The following is a 17,431-nucleotide window of genomic DNA, read 5'->3' as shown; positions in this document are numbered from 1 at the left end:
TCATACAGTGATATAAACTTAACATCTGAGAGTTACCATCCAGTGGTATAAACTAAAATGTGGCAGTTATCATCCAGTGGTATAAACTTAACGTCTGAGAGTTACCATCAAGTGGTATAAACTAAAATATAGCAGTTATTTTCCAGTGGTATAATCGAAAATGTGGCAGTTATCATCCAGTGGTATAATCGAAAATGCGGCAGTTATCATCCAGTGATATAAATTAAAAATATGACAGTTATCATACAGTGATATAAACTAAAAATATGTCAGTTATCATCTGGTGGTATGAACCTAAAAGATGAGTCCAGTGATGTAAACTTAATGTGACAGTTATCATACAGTAGTATGTTTCATTTAAATGCATTTTAGCTACTCTTATAAAGCAGTATTAATGTAAAAATGTTTATCTTAAGATAAAAAAGGAATCTGTATGACAATGGAAGTCACTTCTTATTTCTTACAGATAACTCATGATTTGATGAAGACCGTACATGTATATATATACAAAAATAAGGTTGTAGGCAAATTTTATATGTTAAAATATCATTATATCCATGGTAAATGATTAAATATATTGATTAAAAATAGAAATGTTATTAATAGATGTAAATTGGTTTTGAAGAAATTATTTTAACTAGGCAATTTTCTAGCTTGTCTTTTATAAAAAAAAACTCATTTCATCATGTTAAAAGGTATTTCAATTTCCTCGTGATTTTACCAATTTAAAATAGATTTGACTTTTAATGAAGCAATTCTGAATGTTTATTGCCAAACTTTATATCTTTATTGTTTGTATTAAGTTAATGCATTTTGTCCCGCCCTGTTACATAAAAGTGCAATTTTAAAATTGTTCTGAGATTGATCAGTATGTGATTGTTAATTTTGACCTGTACATTTTTATTGTCATGACTTGCGTCTGTTTTTGATGCCAGATTTTTCTTGTTTTGATGTTACAAAAATTGCATGTTTACAAATCAACTAAGACATTAATTATTTTATTGAACTTACAAATATTTCGTTTAAATAAGTCTAAATATTTTCACGCAACAAAGTTAAGTCATTATATCTTTGTACCTGAGGCTTTCCAGTTCGGATAAGTTTAATTTGGATACATACACACACCCTGATAGTTAACTCAAACATTATTTCAAAATTCATATAGTTTCGACTTAACTTCAGCGGTATTTACTGAATTAATTGTAAGATGAACATTTCTTCAGTTTATTATTTAGTCACTAATTTGTCAATAAGTAAAACACCAGATTGTGAGTACTTAATTTGTTATTTGAAGTATAGGTGTAGATAAAATCAATTTTGTTTTAAGATACAAATGAGCCGCGTCTGGACAAAACCAACGTAATGCGTTTGCGACCAGCATGGATCCAGACCAGCCTTCGCATCCATCCGCGCAGTCTGATAAGGATCCATGCTGTTCGCTTACAAACCCTATAACAAGTAGAGAAACTGATAGCGAACAGCATGGATCCTGATCAAACTGCACGGATGCGCAGGCTGGTCTGGATCCATGCTGGTCGCAAACGCACTATGTTGGTTTTGTCGTGACACGGCTCAAATGTTACCTTATATGTCTCAGAAGAATAAAATGTTGAATAAAAGAACGCACATGGTGTTTATTTTTCTTTATGGTTAGCGTATTGAAATATTAGTATTATACATTTATGTGTGTAAATCTTCAATTATTTCACAGCGTGCAATGTTTAAACAAGTTTCACGTGCTTATTTCAACCACGTTACTCGTCAATCATTCCACGTGAATATTTTCCCCGTCATTGTTCGCAAACGTATTTATTTCGCCTAACTTCCGTATATCCCCCGCCCTATAAACTTTCAAGTTTCATTTTTCACTAGCACTTAAAATACCCTGTTTGAAAAGAAAATCATATTCAAACTTCAATTTTGCCGTGCTTGGCGACCTTTAAGCTCATTTTGACTATTTCACTAAGTGTGTGAAAGTGACAGTTATGAATACGGCCCCTGTTTTTCAAAACGGCGTATATTATGTTTTATTGATATATATTTGACATAGACTGAGATTGACAAATTTACAATTTATTTGGATTTTATGGCATTTCAGACGCTTGTAGTTCCACATCCCAAGTGTCGTCTGCGCATATAATTAGCAAATAAAACATTTTTGGATTTAGTTTAAGTCCAAAGAAAATTTGACAAAGAAAATTTGACTTCCTTTTAACTTCAAAATTATGTTTGAGCATGTGAATGGTCGACATAAATTGCCATGAAGAAAAACAAGTGGCGTGAGTTTTAAATGTTTTTTTTAAAACTTTACATTGTACTGCACGACCTAAAATTATGTGTGTAATGCCTGTCACTTTAACACACTTAGTGAACTAGTCAAAATGAGCTTAAAGGTCGCCAAGCACGGCAAAATTGAATGTCTTGTAAGCACACAAACTAAGTAGAATTTTTCTAGTTCGGCTTGTTTTAAAGTATTTCCAAAACGTTTATTATGTCCAAATATGAATACATTACATCCATTAATAATAAGAAAGTTATAGCGCATTAAAGCCAATTTCAGCGAAAGTCAATACATCAAGCTAAGGTCATCTTGTGTAAAAGTAGAATTCCTGATGATAAGTAAAAGTAGCCTTCATGTCCATAACGCCGGTCATTGGTTGAGCGGTTTTAGAGAAGAAAATAACACAGCTTTACGCTCGAACTGACGGACAGTCTCTAACTCGTTAACTCTCTTCACAAATGTTGATGTGCAAGGGTATAAAAATATAACCTTCAAACTGAAAAATGTCAAATCGGACTATAATTATAGTTATTATACATTTTACTAACAATACGGGAATATGCTTGGACGAGTACACAGCTTAAAAAGTCATATTGGACGAGCCAATAGGCTCGTCCAATATTGACTTTTTAAGCTGTGTACGAGTACACGTAAGAGACGGACATAAGATGCGAGCATTAAAGCTATGCGAAATATAGGTGAAATATTCTAAGGGATTCATAGCCGGGATATATATACCTATACAGTATAAAATTGGTAAAGTCTATATAAGGTTTTCAGTCATTGTTGAGTTCCATCTTCCATTCTACTATGTTGCAGAAGAGGGTGTAAGAGAGATAACTTCTAAAAAAAATCAACGACGATATACAGAGTTACCTCGACTTTAATATGGATTACATAGATTAAGGTATTTTTAGCCGGAAGAAAAAACAACAAGAAAACGATGCTACATATGAAGAAAGTATGAATTTGGTCTCGGAAAATGAAAACGTGGCTAGAATTGATAAGATTTGATCCAGTAGTGAATTGGTGATGTATATAAAGCAAAACCTTGAAGTTCATAGGTTATATTAAATTAGGCGTGAAATAGATTTATTTATTTTAATCTTATAAAACGTAACTAATGAAATTACTGATTTTACATAATGTGTTCTACCAATATGTGAGCAAGTCATTTATTATTTTACTCCTCTTATTCCCTGGGTACAGAAGATACAGGGCGTCGGCAGAATATTTGGAGCTTGGCAGATTTTTATCACCAAGTTCACGTTGACTGGTTAAGATCCAAGCGCTGTTTTGTACACATTGGACAGGTCTTAAAAACCAAACTACCCCCTCGTCGCTGGCGAGTGAAGTCAGCGCAATCTACGATTAAGCTGCCAAAGTCCTGACTGAAGCCGAGGGGAGTGGTCCCTAAATGTGACAGGAGAGCGGTGGCCTAAGGTTAAGGGGGTTTTGAATTTCACTAGTTTCCTAAGGTTCACTACTAGTTTAGGTGTAAACTTCACTTAAAAAGAGCAAGTTTATTTAAAGTGAAAATAGTAGTAAATGTGACTTCCAAGTGGGTAAGCATACGAATACATGTGAATTATACTATTTTCGTATTTACAGCGCCAATGTTTATAGATTACTATCTGACAATTACATTTACAAATCTGACCCCCTCTCATTCCGTTATATGTTTTAAGCTTCAAAGTGTAATTTACAGAAGAATGCGGAATGGAATTGCTGAAATGAAATGCAAGGTCGATGCCCATAACAGCAAATGGAGCACATTTACAACGCTACTGACTGAAGTTTATTATTTACATTCTACATAGAAACGTTTCTTTTCTTTTCTTTCTTTATATATGAACTTTTTATTACTCTATATTAGTTATCTACTTTTACAATCTTTATAAGCATAATGCTAATTTTTTTGTTTAAGTTTATTTTATTATACCTCTCTAAATGCTTCTCTTGTGTAACCATTATTTCTTCTGACAATGAAAACAAGTTGAGATGTTTGTGTAAATTTGTAGTAAAATGTATATATTTATACGAACTTGAAAAAAAGAATGTGAATGAAAATGATTTTTATAAATTTACTTATAAAAAGAACAGAACCATATATATCTATAACTGGTTTACATGTATATAGTCTTAATTTCGTAAAATATGATTTCCTGCAGGAAATAATTAATCGTGATTAGAAAAAGACACGTGTACCAATTATAAAATTAGTGAATCAAAATGTAACAATTACTAATTGACTGATGAATAAGTACGCCATTTCTACCAATTACTAATCACGCGAAGAATTATCTAATTGAAAGAAAGTGTTTATTACAAAGTGTGTCGCCACGTGACCAAGTATTCCTTCTTGTTCATATACCATAACACCGATAGTATAAATTAAGAAACAAACTTAATTTCGACATCAAATTTGTTTTGATTGTATAAAACAAACTAACATATAACTAAAACATATTGCAGAAATACCAGACACAGGAGGATAACATATATTACTGCAAACTTGAAAAATTCAATTTTGAGACGAATAACATGGACACAATGAAATCAAAGATGACAACGATAAAAAGAGCTGCGACAAAACTAAAACGTTTCAGAGCATTGATATCAAAACATGAATTAAAAACTGATCAAAAAACTGAAACAAATCTCTCCGACAACATCAATACAAACACTGTGAAGAAAGATTTCTATAACAAAAATATAACTGTTATCGATGAAATATCTAAAGAACAAAACATTGCCATTGAAGCAATAGGCAAAAAAGAACTTTTACAAAGATACCTGGATGATTCTTTACAAAATAACGACACTGTCGGATTCGAGGGTAGTGTTGAGTACCTACCAGTTAGAACAAGAGGAGTTGGTTGTGAAGATATATCAATATTTGAGTCGGGACTTCCGGAAAGAACACGAGGTGATGGTGAAGACAACAACGATTACAGCATAGATGCTGGTGATCTTCACGATATGAATACGGCATTTATTGTTGGTAAAACTAGAAACAAACAATCAACCTTTACCCAGAACGATAAAATGAATGAAGGTATTCTCTACGATACTGAAATGACATATTCAGAAGATGATGAAAGTGCGTTTGAAGATGACAGTGACTGCTATAATAGTGAATGTGAATTAGAACGGAATATCATTGAGAATTGTGCTGAAGACACTTATATAAGCCTGAACGAGCTTAAACGTATATTAGGTGATGATAAACTCAATTCTCAAATAACCGAAGATGATTTACTAGATAGTTTCATGAAAACATTTGTTGATAATGAAGACAGTGACGAAGGCAGGGGTTCAGTTAGCAGTGATTTTGAATGATTTGACTTGCATGTTTTGATCGATTCTTGGTATTCATTGATATTTCTGTAACATTTATACGTTCTTAATGTGTGTTGTTGATTTGATTTGTTATTGAACTTCTATGTGCTATAAAAATCTATTACAATAAAGAAAAAACATCTAGAGTTTTTTGTCATGTTATAATTAGATGATTATGTATCGGGCTTACTCGCTGAGTCTCGCTCACATACAAAAAAAGAAACAAAGTGTGTTTCTAATGCGACCAAAAATCGTTTTAATATCTTGTTTGACTTCTCAAATTAACATAGTTATACTTTTTAAAACGACCTTTTCTCTCTGTTTAATATTGGATAAGAGAAAAGTATAGCTCTTGGAAACAGAAACAAATACATGTATGTTTATCTTGATTTCCTATTAATGATGTAATTTTAAAAAAAGCTGATAAAATTTCAAGTTCAGATATCATGCATACAATATTCAACAACGCTTCAATACACGTTTACTTCCCTTTTATTGTGAAACGATAATTATGCAAATAACGCCGTAAATGACTCAATTTGGATTTGGCATGGAATAATATTACATGTAATGTAATCAGTTTATCTTAATCATGTACACAAACTCGCGTAGTTGAATTAAAGTTGTGGCATAAGCTTTTTCATTATCTAGAATGTTTTCAAGGGGCAGGACGTGAAGTGGTTTCAAACTTGGTTCAAGCCAGCGAATTGGTTGCAAACTTGACAAAATGGCGAACACGGCGAAATTTTTTGAAACGGGTGAACGAATTTTTGCCAGGCAAGTGGGTTTCTTTGTTATTTTGAAGTTCATTAGTATGTCTATTCCATAATGCAATATATATACCACACTCGGTTAAAGGTTTCAGCATCCTAGATTCTGTTTTAACGAAGTTATTGAAGATATAAACTGATCATCTATATATTTGGAAATTTGACATGTGACTGTTATTGTTGGTTTTGAACTGCATTTAACAATAACAAAATATGTTTCTGTCAATGCTGTACAAGTGGTTTAGTTCGCAAGTCCGAAGATAACGTTCAATACACAAAAATATCTTGTTCAAGTACGTTTTGGTTGCAGACTTATACTTCAAGCATTTTTGGTTGCAAACTTATTTTATTCTATTGAAATCAAAGGGACCAGGCACAGTGTTGGGATAGTGTAAAAAAGTAATTCTAGAAAAAAAAATACTTTATATATAATATATAGTCTATATATTATATATACAATATATATATATTTTTTTTTAAAAATACTTTTTTACACTATCCCAACACTGTGCTGGGTCCCTGTGATTGAAATCCACAGTAAAACTTTACAAAAGGAGTGTAGAAGTAATTTTCAATGGCAATTTTTGACATTTATGTTGTGTTACTTGTTTTTGTTATAAATGTTATTTATACTTTCTTCTTTTACAACAATTATGCACATTATGTTTCAAATAATTTGGGTCTTAGTTCAATACTATAATCATCAGTAAAAGCCTGCAAACAAAATAAAAGCAGATAGATTTTTTTTTGATACTTCAATTCTAAAATATGTCATCATATGTAAAATATAAAAAGAAAACTACATACAAAACAAACGTATGTGAGAGTATGGTTGTATGTAAGTGAATTATTTTCATCATAAACATAAGGACATGTGCACACATGTATACGATTTTACTCGGCGAAATTTCCAAAGTTTATCAAAAGCACATGAAATGTTAATTTGTTTGTTTCGTATGTAAAGATCAGCAGTTGTTTAGACAATAAGTAATGTACTTAAAATATTTTTTAGAAACCAATAGGTACAATGACATGCTTGTTTACAATATTTCGGATTTGATGTACAGTATATCATATGTCAATTGGTATCCTAAAGATGATTTTGATTATTAGATCATAATATAACTGATACATGATTGGTTATTTACATTGACTGATACGTGACAAAACTACTTAAAGTCATTGTTAGGTTAGAGTTAGGAAATTTGGAAGATGTTTCGAATGGTAAATAATGATTAAGGAAAAATTTAAAGAAACATGTGACTAATGCCCTTGTGTCAATGTTAATATAGATTTTATCAACTATATAATCAAATTTATTTCAAATCGCAAAAAACGAACAATAATGAAAGCTGTTTGTTGCTATTTTTTCTTTTTCTTTACAGTTAGTCATGCCAAGATATAAAAAAAAGCCATAAGACTTTGTAAAAAGAAAAAAAGTATATCGAAGAGAAAAAATGATGAAGATAAACACAACTGAACTTCAATTTAGCATATTGTGTTATATATCTATTTGAAAGACCCTGTGTTAGGATATATCTGCACGCATGCACAAGTTGTATATATATTTCTTATTAGATGAATGGGTACAATTGCCATATTATTGATAATTATTTAAAAAAAAAGATTAGTTATTCCTCGCTAAAAATATGCATGCCATATTATTGACACAAAAGTTTGCAACCAAAAATGCTTGATATATAAGTCTGCAACCAAAACGTACTTGAACAAGATATTTTTGTGTATTGAACGTTATCTTCGGACTTGCGAACTAAACCATTTGTACAACATTGACAGAAACATATTTTGTTATTGTTAAATGCAATTCAAAACTTACAAATTCGACTAAATTAGGAGAAAAACCAACCATAACAGTAACCTGTCAAATTTCAAAATATATAGATGATCAGTTTATATTTTCAATAACTTCGTTAAAACAGAATCTAGGATGCTGAAACCTTTAACCGAGTGTGGCATATATATTGCATTATGGAATAGACATACTAATGAACTTCAAAATAATAAAGAAACCCACTTGCCTGGCAAAAATTCGTTCACCCGTTTCAAAAAATTTCGCCGTATTTGCCATTTTGTCAAGTTTGCAACCAATTCGCTCGCTTGAACCAAGTGTGCAACCACTTCACGTCCTGCCCCTTGGTTTTATTTATTCCGTGAAAAATATTGAGAAATCATTTATGCAACCGTGTTTAAAAGACCTCATTAACTTTTTAACATGTTTTTAAATATTTTATCTGCGCATCAAAGGATTTTACTTTAATTTATTGCCAATATTATCGTGATGTTTTTGGTTTGTCGCTATGATTATGAATATCAATTGTACATACGTATTATAAAATGAAATATCCTGTAGATATATTATTTGATATAATTTGTGGATTTTTTTATAGATATAATTTGAGAAAATTCTTTCTTCAAAACTTGATTTTGTTACACTGCAATTCGTGTACTAGCTTAACGATGAGTTACATTGTATAATCTACCGAATGTAAAATAAGAATATAGGTTGCATTAAACATAAATAGCTCTCACTTAATTGGCATGTTCTTCCATATTTAAAGAAAAATATTTGTTTCCGGTGTCCCTACGTACCCTATTTTTTGACCACCGACCCTAAACTTTTTTAGGAAAAACAGGCCTCATTTTGTGTTTGACGCTGCATAATAAACTTTGTGCCGCATATTCATATTTCCGTCGCATACATTTGATATATAAAAAAACATATTTAAAAAATGGCTACCTACCTACCCTATTATTTAAAACCATGTCACTGGGAACAAACATCTTTTTTGTTAAGCCGAATTATATATGCCCAATATTGTATAATGGTACTAAACAAAAATTCTAACATGTTATATGTAGATCACCTATTTTTATTTCCATACATGTTATCTTTGTCATGTTATTACATACATCTTATTCAACCATGAAAATGTGTCGTATTAAAATCGTCATGGAAAGAAATGTTTTATGTTTTAAAAGAGATCCATTGAGTTTAAAAGTTTTAAAAACATAACATTTGAAATTGTTACATATATCAAGTGAAGCACATAAAAAAAGAAAATCAGCAAAGGATAAGAAAAAACAACAACTAATCTCTGAATTAAAATGAATGTCGAATGTATGTGCGAATCAAGCCCAATTGAGTGGATATGTGTTAAAGGCTGGGGGGGGGGGGGGGGGGGCATATTTTGCACAATAGAAATGATTATGTTGAAAAAACGAAGTGAGGTATTGATTTGAAAATTCACACACAAGTTTTAAGTCAAGATCAAATGATACACACGCTTCGGAATTCTAATCCCAAATCTCAGACGAGTCCTTTAACAAAGTCCTTAGTTTTTTTTTGTTTTTGTTAAAATAATATAATACATACAGGACTATCATGATGCTGGATATGGTGTTTAGAAATTATGTTCCTAAACAGTAGCAGACAATGCCATATTTCCAATCGATTTCCAATGATAACCAACACGTTTCGATATGTATAGGTTTTATATGCACATGATACTGCTAGTGAGTTGTTTTATACTATAATCTCTAGCAATAAGATATTATAATATTTTATTAAATACATCTGTGATTGTATTTTGATTATTTAATTGTTTATAATGAACTCTGACTCATACTACATTTGCATTAATAAAGGATTACATAATGTACGGTTTAAATAGACGGATGGTATTGATGTAATTATTCAATAAGATATTTTTTTCTGTGTTGTGTTTCAGAGATAAGGGAAGTAAGTTGGATTTTGTAGTTTAATAATATTTTATCGTATAATTCTACATATTATATTTTATCGTATAATTCTACATATTATATAAATAAACATTATCATCCGTATATTGTTATATACGCACAGAAGGGTCATGGAAAATCAACGTTATCTATAGGCTCCTTTCCTAACTGCTGTATGCTTACACATGAAGGAAGCATAGTAGCACTCTATTTCCACACCAAGCAAACCTGGCAAAGTCTGTCAATGGTAGAGGTAGGCTAGTCTGGGTTCCAGTGTGTCGATTTTTATGTGCTTCTGTTTGACAAATCAAAAACACGAACGAGTATGGAATAGCGGGTATGTTATAAATAAGCAAAAATATCAAAGCCTGAACACAAGGCTAGAGGATGGCGCCTTCATAACTCTGCTCTAAAACATCAGCCTCAGACGATTTGTTTTTAGTTCATATTTCAAGAGGTTATTTTTTTTATTTTGACACAACACTGATGATTTTTGGTTATGTTTTATACATATAGTTTGCATGTACATTTTAGTCGTTATCCAATACATTTAATTGTGTACTTTCAGTGTTGAGCAGACATTAGTATCTCATACTACGGTACATCAGCAGTCATGTCAAGTAAACTTGCAGCGATATGGATGGTTTTATTCAATATATTAAATGAAATTTATACAGGTATGTTTAAATACTGCATATACATGAAGCTGCCCACATATTCATGCTAATTTTCATGAAAATTCTGAAAATGTATTATAAAGTAAAATATTGTAAAGTGAACATGGAAATTAATTTTCGCTTTACAAACAGCACTTACAATCCACGTATGTAACAAAATATAAAAAAAAATCAAAATATGCAAAAGTAGATTTACTGCGTTAGTCACGTAATAGAAATATGGCGGTACTGAGGAATCAGTCATTAATCGCACATAACATGTTAATTATTAACTGGTTATAATATGAGTACTCTTTCTGATGTTTGATTTCCTTTCAATACTTTGGCTCATCTGGAGACATGCATCTTTCATTTTGAAACCTTTTTATAAGAAAGTATTTAAGCAGTTCTTTTACTTCTTTTCCAGGTCACTCTCTAAAAGTTATTAGTACAACATGTGGTGAGAAATACACTTTGGATGGCCTAAGAACCATGAAGGTGGTTAATTATGGTAAAGATGAATTAAGCGACAACCCTTGTTACGTTGGGTTCACTAAAAGCTCAAACAATCAATACTTTTGTATATACATGTATGTGGATGACATTCGGCTGGATTGTGATACATCGGTGGAGTACTACAAAGGTTCTGTAAATAAAATTGACCCAGAGGTATTAATTTTGCTTTGTATATTTAAATTACTTGTTACAGTAGCTATTCGCATATTAAATATAATGCTATGGTATGGAAAATACTCTAGAATGTAATAAAATGAATATATGTGTAGATAATAAGTGCACGATTTATTGGGTTAGACTTTATTTGATCTGGTTGCTACACAAACAGTTCTATTAAAATTAAAATGTATATTTATCGTAGCAAAATGAGCTTGTCTTACAGATGCCAGGAGCACAAATTCCTTTCCAATTCTTTCAGGTGAACATGTCATGCAAGAATGTATCAAAAGACGTATGGTGTACTGGTCAGTATGTTAACACTATTTTTGTTGGGATCAGAAAATCTTCCCTTCACACATCCGATATCATCAAACTACGCGTAGAACTGAAAGATGGTAGGTACGACTGCTTAAAAAACTCAAATAAAATACTCTTCTGTTCGCATTTTTGTAGATATTATGAACACTTAACATACCATCCTTTTCTACTGGTTATCGCTTGTTTATCTATATCTGCCATTTTTAACGCTATATTTCAAGATCAAATACACAGAGAGTAGGTACACTTCAGGAGCAGCGGCAGCACATAATGACGAGTATCATCATATATAGAGCACGACAGCATATCTTCATCATTATGAGAAGAAGCAACATGACGACCTTCATCATTAAGGGGCAGCAGCATAAAAACCTTCATCGAGATGGGGACAGCGGCATGACGATCTTCATCATAATGCAGAGCAACTGCATGACGACCTTCATCATTATCGGGAGCAGCGGCATGACGACCTTCATCATTATGATGAGCAGCAGCATAAACACCTTCATCGAGATGAGGAGAAGCAGCATGACGACCTTCGTCGATATGAGTAGTAGCAGCATAACGATCTTCATCATTATGAGGAGCAACAGCATGAAAACCTTCATCGAGATGAGGAGCAGTGGCATGACGACCTTCATCGATATATGGAGCAGCGGCATGAAGACTTTCTTCATTATGAGGAGTAGGAAAATGACGTCTTTCATCATAAAGAGGAGCAGCTGCATGACGACCTGCATCATTATAAGGGGCAGAAACATGTAAACCTTCATCATGATGAGGGACAGCAACATTACGACCCTCGTCAATATTAGAAGCAGCGTCATGAAGACCTTTGTCGATATTAGAAGCAGCGGCATGACGACCTTTGTCGATATTAGAGCAGCGGCATGACGACCTTTGTCGATATTAGAAGCAGCGGCATGACGATCTTCATTATAATGAGGAGCAACAGCATGACGTCTTTCATCATTATGAGGACCAGCAGCATGACGACCTTCATCATTATGAGGACCAGCAGCATGAAAACCTTCATCGAGATGAGGCGCAAAAACATTGCGAACTTCATCATTATGAGGGGCAGCAGCATGACAACTTCTATCATTATGAGGTTCATCCATATGCCGCCCGATGATCGTTGTGAAAATCGTGATGATGCTGGTTGTTCTATTTCATCGAAATGGAGATAATGAGATTCTTTCTTACGTTAATTATAGTTCGACAGCATTATGCGACTGTTTGTAGTGAAATTTCACTATGAAATGACCGTAATTTTAATGAAGAGCTTCACATTCCTTAATTCGTAGTTTTGCGCGCTACTTTGTAGCTTATTGTACATATTTAAACGGTTTTTGACAGACTTGATTTTATTTTAAAGAAAACATTGCTAAAAAGCAAACGTATCGTTTTTGTGTGTGCATAAAACCAAGGAAAAAGTTATTATTTAGACTCCGAGGACATAATATTCTATCACATACATTTATACAACTAAAATTGTTTTGGCCGATGAACAGGATTTGAGCTCTATTATTTTATTGTGATTATAAGAGTATTGAGTGAATTATAATATTTAAAATCTTTATCACAGAAATTAAAAATGAATCGCTTACGAAAAGATATGATATTTACATTATGCAAATGAGTTCAATACGTCACTGCTACATGTGATTATTTCAGAAACATGTAAATTCAAACATACTTTATTTATTTATTATAATACAATATCAAAAAATACTGGATACTTGTAATGATTCAATTATTATTGTCGGTTTTGTTTCAGTTCCAGCAGAAGGAAAGGATAAAGACATACGCGACACTCTCCGCATAGTAACCACTTTAAGTATAATTTTTACTGTGTTATTCGTCTTTATTTGTTGCTGTGTGTTCGTCATCTGCCGTTTAAAGAGACGAAAAATGGTATCACGAGGAGCTGTTATTATGCAAGCAGGTTCGAGGCCTTAATTTTATCAAAAACTCTTTATAGGGACTCCACTGAGGGTTTTTTACATGGCAGACTGGAAACAAGTTTTCAAGATTAATGTTCCATTTGATGCAGGTCAAGCATCTTGGCCAATAACTTACGTGCAAAATGTCAGATCTCTCGCACAAAAAATAATCTTAATTTGCTAAACGTTGCAATGATTTTTAATCAAATCGGACCAAGAATAGCATTAAAATACGATTTCAGTTTTAATACTTAATTATCTTCAGCTGATTTGTGCAAGAAATTCAAATGTTATGTATTAGGTTTTGGGACCTCAGTGGAGCATATACTTTACAGGCTTTTTATAACTGTCAAATAAAAATACTTACATGTGTGGTTTAAATTATATTAAGATAACAAAAATTTCAGTCTCCGGGGTAACTTTCATACAAAGTGTCAGTTGCTTGTTTTTTATTATAATATTTTTTGTCCTTCCTGGAAAACACGTTTTAACTTTGTACACACAATAGAAGACAAAAACAGATATAATTATATGAAATGTCCTATATCATAACTATGAAATAAAACAACTATGCTTCTGTTTTTACTCTAGATCAAAATCAAGCGAATAATCCAACACAACCACTCACTCATCAGTCCATGGAGCATATGCATTATAACCTAGAGCTTATACAAAGTTCATATCCAGCACAACAAGGACTAGAACCTGATAACCCGACCGTGTTGTCCCAGCAGATAGACCCAGGACAGAATGATAATAACGGTAAAGTAACATTATTTCATATATTACATAAAAAATGTATATAAAAAACGTATCACTGAAAGTTTTAAAATCCTACTGTTCGTAGACTCCAAATCTCAGTGATGTACGTTTTGCTAAAGACAAATATCACACATGTAAAGCTTGCATACAAATTCTTATACTGCATGTTGATATTTGTTTGTTTGTTTGTTTGTTTTATTTTACGCCTTTTCCCAACAGTATTTCAGTCATATAGGCGGGTAGTTTCCTAACCATCGTTCCTGGAGAGTTACATCAGTACTAGACGACCTTCCTCCGCGCTAAACTACCAAAGCATCTCCCGGGGATCGAACCCACGCCAGAGAGGTACCTGAATTAGAAATCATCGACTCTAACCCCTTGACCACGGAGGCGGTACTGCATGTTGACATATTACAACTACTAGTATACCGACACCCGATTGACACCCGATTTCTGACGATAGAACATGACAGTAAATCTCAAATAAGCAGACGATTGACGCCTTATGTATTCATTTATTGAAAGAAGATCAGGTCATGATTATTTTATTAACACATATTTCAAGGAATCATTCATTCGTTTCCCTGTCAATATATCTGGTGATATATTGTTTAAGGTGTGTCTTCAACCTAATTTAGCAGAAGCGATCAGTGATCACATGTATTGCCTGATGGTAGCCAAGTGCATGTTTCAGATACTGTGTTGCAGAAGACACAAAAATAATTAAAAGGCCAAAACACGTTTTTATTCAAGGGCCATTACTCAACCAAAATTAATTCAACCGGAAACCCCATTTAATTAATATGCTTAAGTATACTTTAGGTACCGATCTATCTTGTATACTTTCATTTTATTTGCATAGTAGTGTTAGAGTAAGTGTATTGCCGTAGTATAAGTAGTCCGAACAAAACTTTAAAAAAATAATTAAAGGGCCATAACTTGGAAAATCATTGATTCGAAAATACCGACGATATGCTCAACTTAACTAAGAACTAATCATTCCTGTAAAATATGGATGAAATTGCACCAGTAGTTTGTAACAGGCGACACAAAAATGAAGTCCTAACATAAAACTCCGATGACAGAATACAATGAAGGGTTTATATTCATTCTATAGTTCATAATTTGGTTAGGTCTGACAGTCAACATTTTGTGTGTTAATGATAAAAAGGACGTTATTGAAATTGGACAAAAAAACACTGGTATTTACGGTATTAACTTATTTTATGAAATTGTTTCAGCACCCATTTTGGACCCCAGTGCGCCACCATCGTATGAAAGCCTTATGAGCGAAAAACATTGACGATTGATCTTTTTGGTCCTTCTCAAGAACCTGTTACAGCTGTAGCAACTGTATTGTACAAAATATGCTACAAATTATCTTTATCAAACTATTTAACTTTAGAAATGTATTTAAAATGATGCTATGTTGTATTGGCTATGATTGTACAATGTTTAATTATCAAATGAAATTGATTTTTTTTTATTATTGCGTATATTAAAAGGAGTTGCATTGAGCTAGATCTAACAAAGGATAGAAAACATAAAACAGTTTGTATCAAATGGCAAATCATGTATTTTTCAATCTCCTTCCACGTCAATATGTGTGATAAAAAGACATTTATAACTTTGCTTTGCTCATTTTTTTGGCAATATGACCATTTCCAGGAGCTCTAGTGAACCAAGAATCATACAGCAATGCTCATTGGCCCATGACTTTAAGCTTGTTTAAAACTAGCCCATCACATTAATCGTTAAATCACGATATTTTAGGTTTGAATGGGTCAACGGTTCGTACACTTTAAAACCTATCATCTTTTTTTATTTAATGCACCTCTGTGGAATCTCTTTAAAGCCTGTAGTATTTGAAATGATGTCAGCATTGTTTAGTTATATATATATATACATTTTAAATAAGAAGTATCTTTTAAATGTCGAAAATAACTGCAGCAAAATCAATATGTCAAAAGGCTGTCTAGACCTACAGCCGCCACAAAGTCAGGATCATGATGGTGCAGACATACATGCAGAAAGTTAACATTATTATCTGTGTTATCGTATATTCATGTGTTGTAATTTATTTATACATGTATATAGTTTTTTAACTATTTATCTATGCACTCGATTAACTTTTGATTAAATACTTCATTATGCTTTTTGTAAAAATAAAATGAATAAAAAAATAATAGAAATAAAAAAGCGTGTTCTTAATGCGTCATTTTCTTGTCTTCTCCTTTTTATAATTCTTTGTTTTCATTTATCTATCCTGGGATTTATTTAAAGTCTAAGTTGTATACATATAAAAAACGATAGCGATTGATCAAAACCTAAACATTTAAAAAAAATCAAGATTTTGAATGGATTACTGATGAAAAATCATATGTGATAATGTATGAAACGTACACTTGCGAGAGGCGACGTACACATTGATAAGAGACAGACAAAAGATGCGAGCATTACAGCTATGCGAAATAGAGATCTTTTTTATTTTGGATTTAATGTCATAGGTCATTTGGCGACCTTCCAGTTTTACTGGTGGAGGAAGTCCTCAGGTGCCCGTCCGTGCTTTTTTCAGGCTCGAACGGCCACTTGAGTAAAGTCACCGACGTATAGCTTACTCACGTGAAAGAATACAAAGTCCCTGTCGGGATGCGAACCCACAGCGTTGAGGGGCAAGTGGTTTGAAGTCATCAACCTACATAGATTACGTTTTTTTAAGTCGAAACTTAAAAAGATGAGGCAACATGAATAAAATATGGATTTCATACTGTTTTTTAGACTCAGAAAACGAAAACGTTTCTAGAGATTGATAAGATTTGATCCATTAATGATGTGTATTAAGCAAACCTTGAAGTTTATTGTTTACATTTAATTAGACCTGAATAAAATTATTTATTTCACATCTTATAAATTGTAACCAGC

At 32.4% G+C, this 17,431-nt stretch overlaps 1 protein-coding gene across 1 annotated transcript; it reads left to right on the top strand.

Annotated features, from left to right (window-relative positions):
- Positions 1 to 6,142: 6,142 nt before the first annotated feature.
- On the top strand, positions 6,143 to 16,721 carry LOC132728612 (uncharacterized). Its single transcript, XM_060714288.1, has 7 exons — positions 6,143 to 6,190; positions 10,721 to 10,829; positions 11,236 to 11,477; positions 11,743 to 11,878; positions 13,582 to 13,749; positions 14,339 to 14,509; positions 15,751 to 16,721. Exons 2-7 carry the CDS (start codon positions 10,766 to 10,768, stop codon positions 15,810 to 15,812), a joined length of 843 nt encoding a protein of 280 aa, XP_060570271.1. The 5' UTR covers positions 6,143 to 6,190; positions 10,721 to 10,765; the 3' UTR covers positions 15,813 to 16,721.
- The last annotated feature ends 710 nt before the right edge of the window (positions 16,722 to 17,431 follow it).

Source organism: Ruditapes philippinarum, unplaced genomic scaffold (assembly GCF_026571515.1).
Source record: "Ruditapes philippinarum isolate M1 unplaced genomic scaffold, ASM2657151v2 ctg1435_1_1_1_1, whole genome shotgun sequence".
Taxonomy (NCBI): domain Eukaryota; kingdom Metazoa; phylum Mollusca; class Bivalvia; order Venerida; family Veneridae; genus Ruditapes; species Ruditapes philippinarum.
Note: the sequence above shows the minus strand (reverse complement) of the source record. Positions and strands in the feature narration are given on the sequence as shown.

Bases quoted from the DNA above. Each gene is read 5' to 3' on its own strand.
- LOC132728612 (XM_060714288.1), top strand. From the start codon at position 10,766: ATGTCAAGTAAACTTGCAGCGATATGGATGGTTTTATTCAATATATTA. The intron at 11,879-13,581 runs GTAGGTACGACT...GTTTTGTTTCAG, and splicing joins ACGCGTAGAACTGAAAGATG to TTCCAGCAGAAGGAAAGGAT. The intron at 14,510-15,750 runs GTAAAGTAACAT...AAATTGTTTCAG, and splicing joins AGGACAGAATGATAATAACG to CACCCATTTTGGACCCCAGT.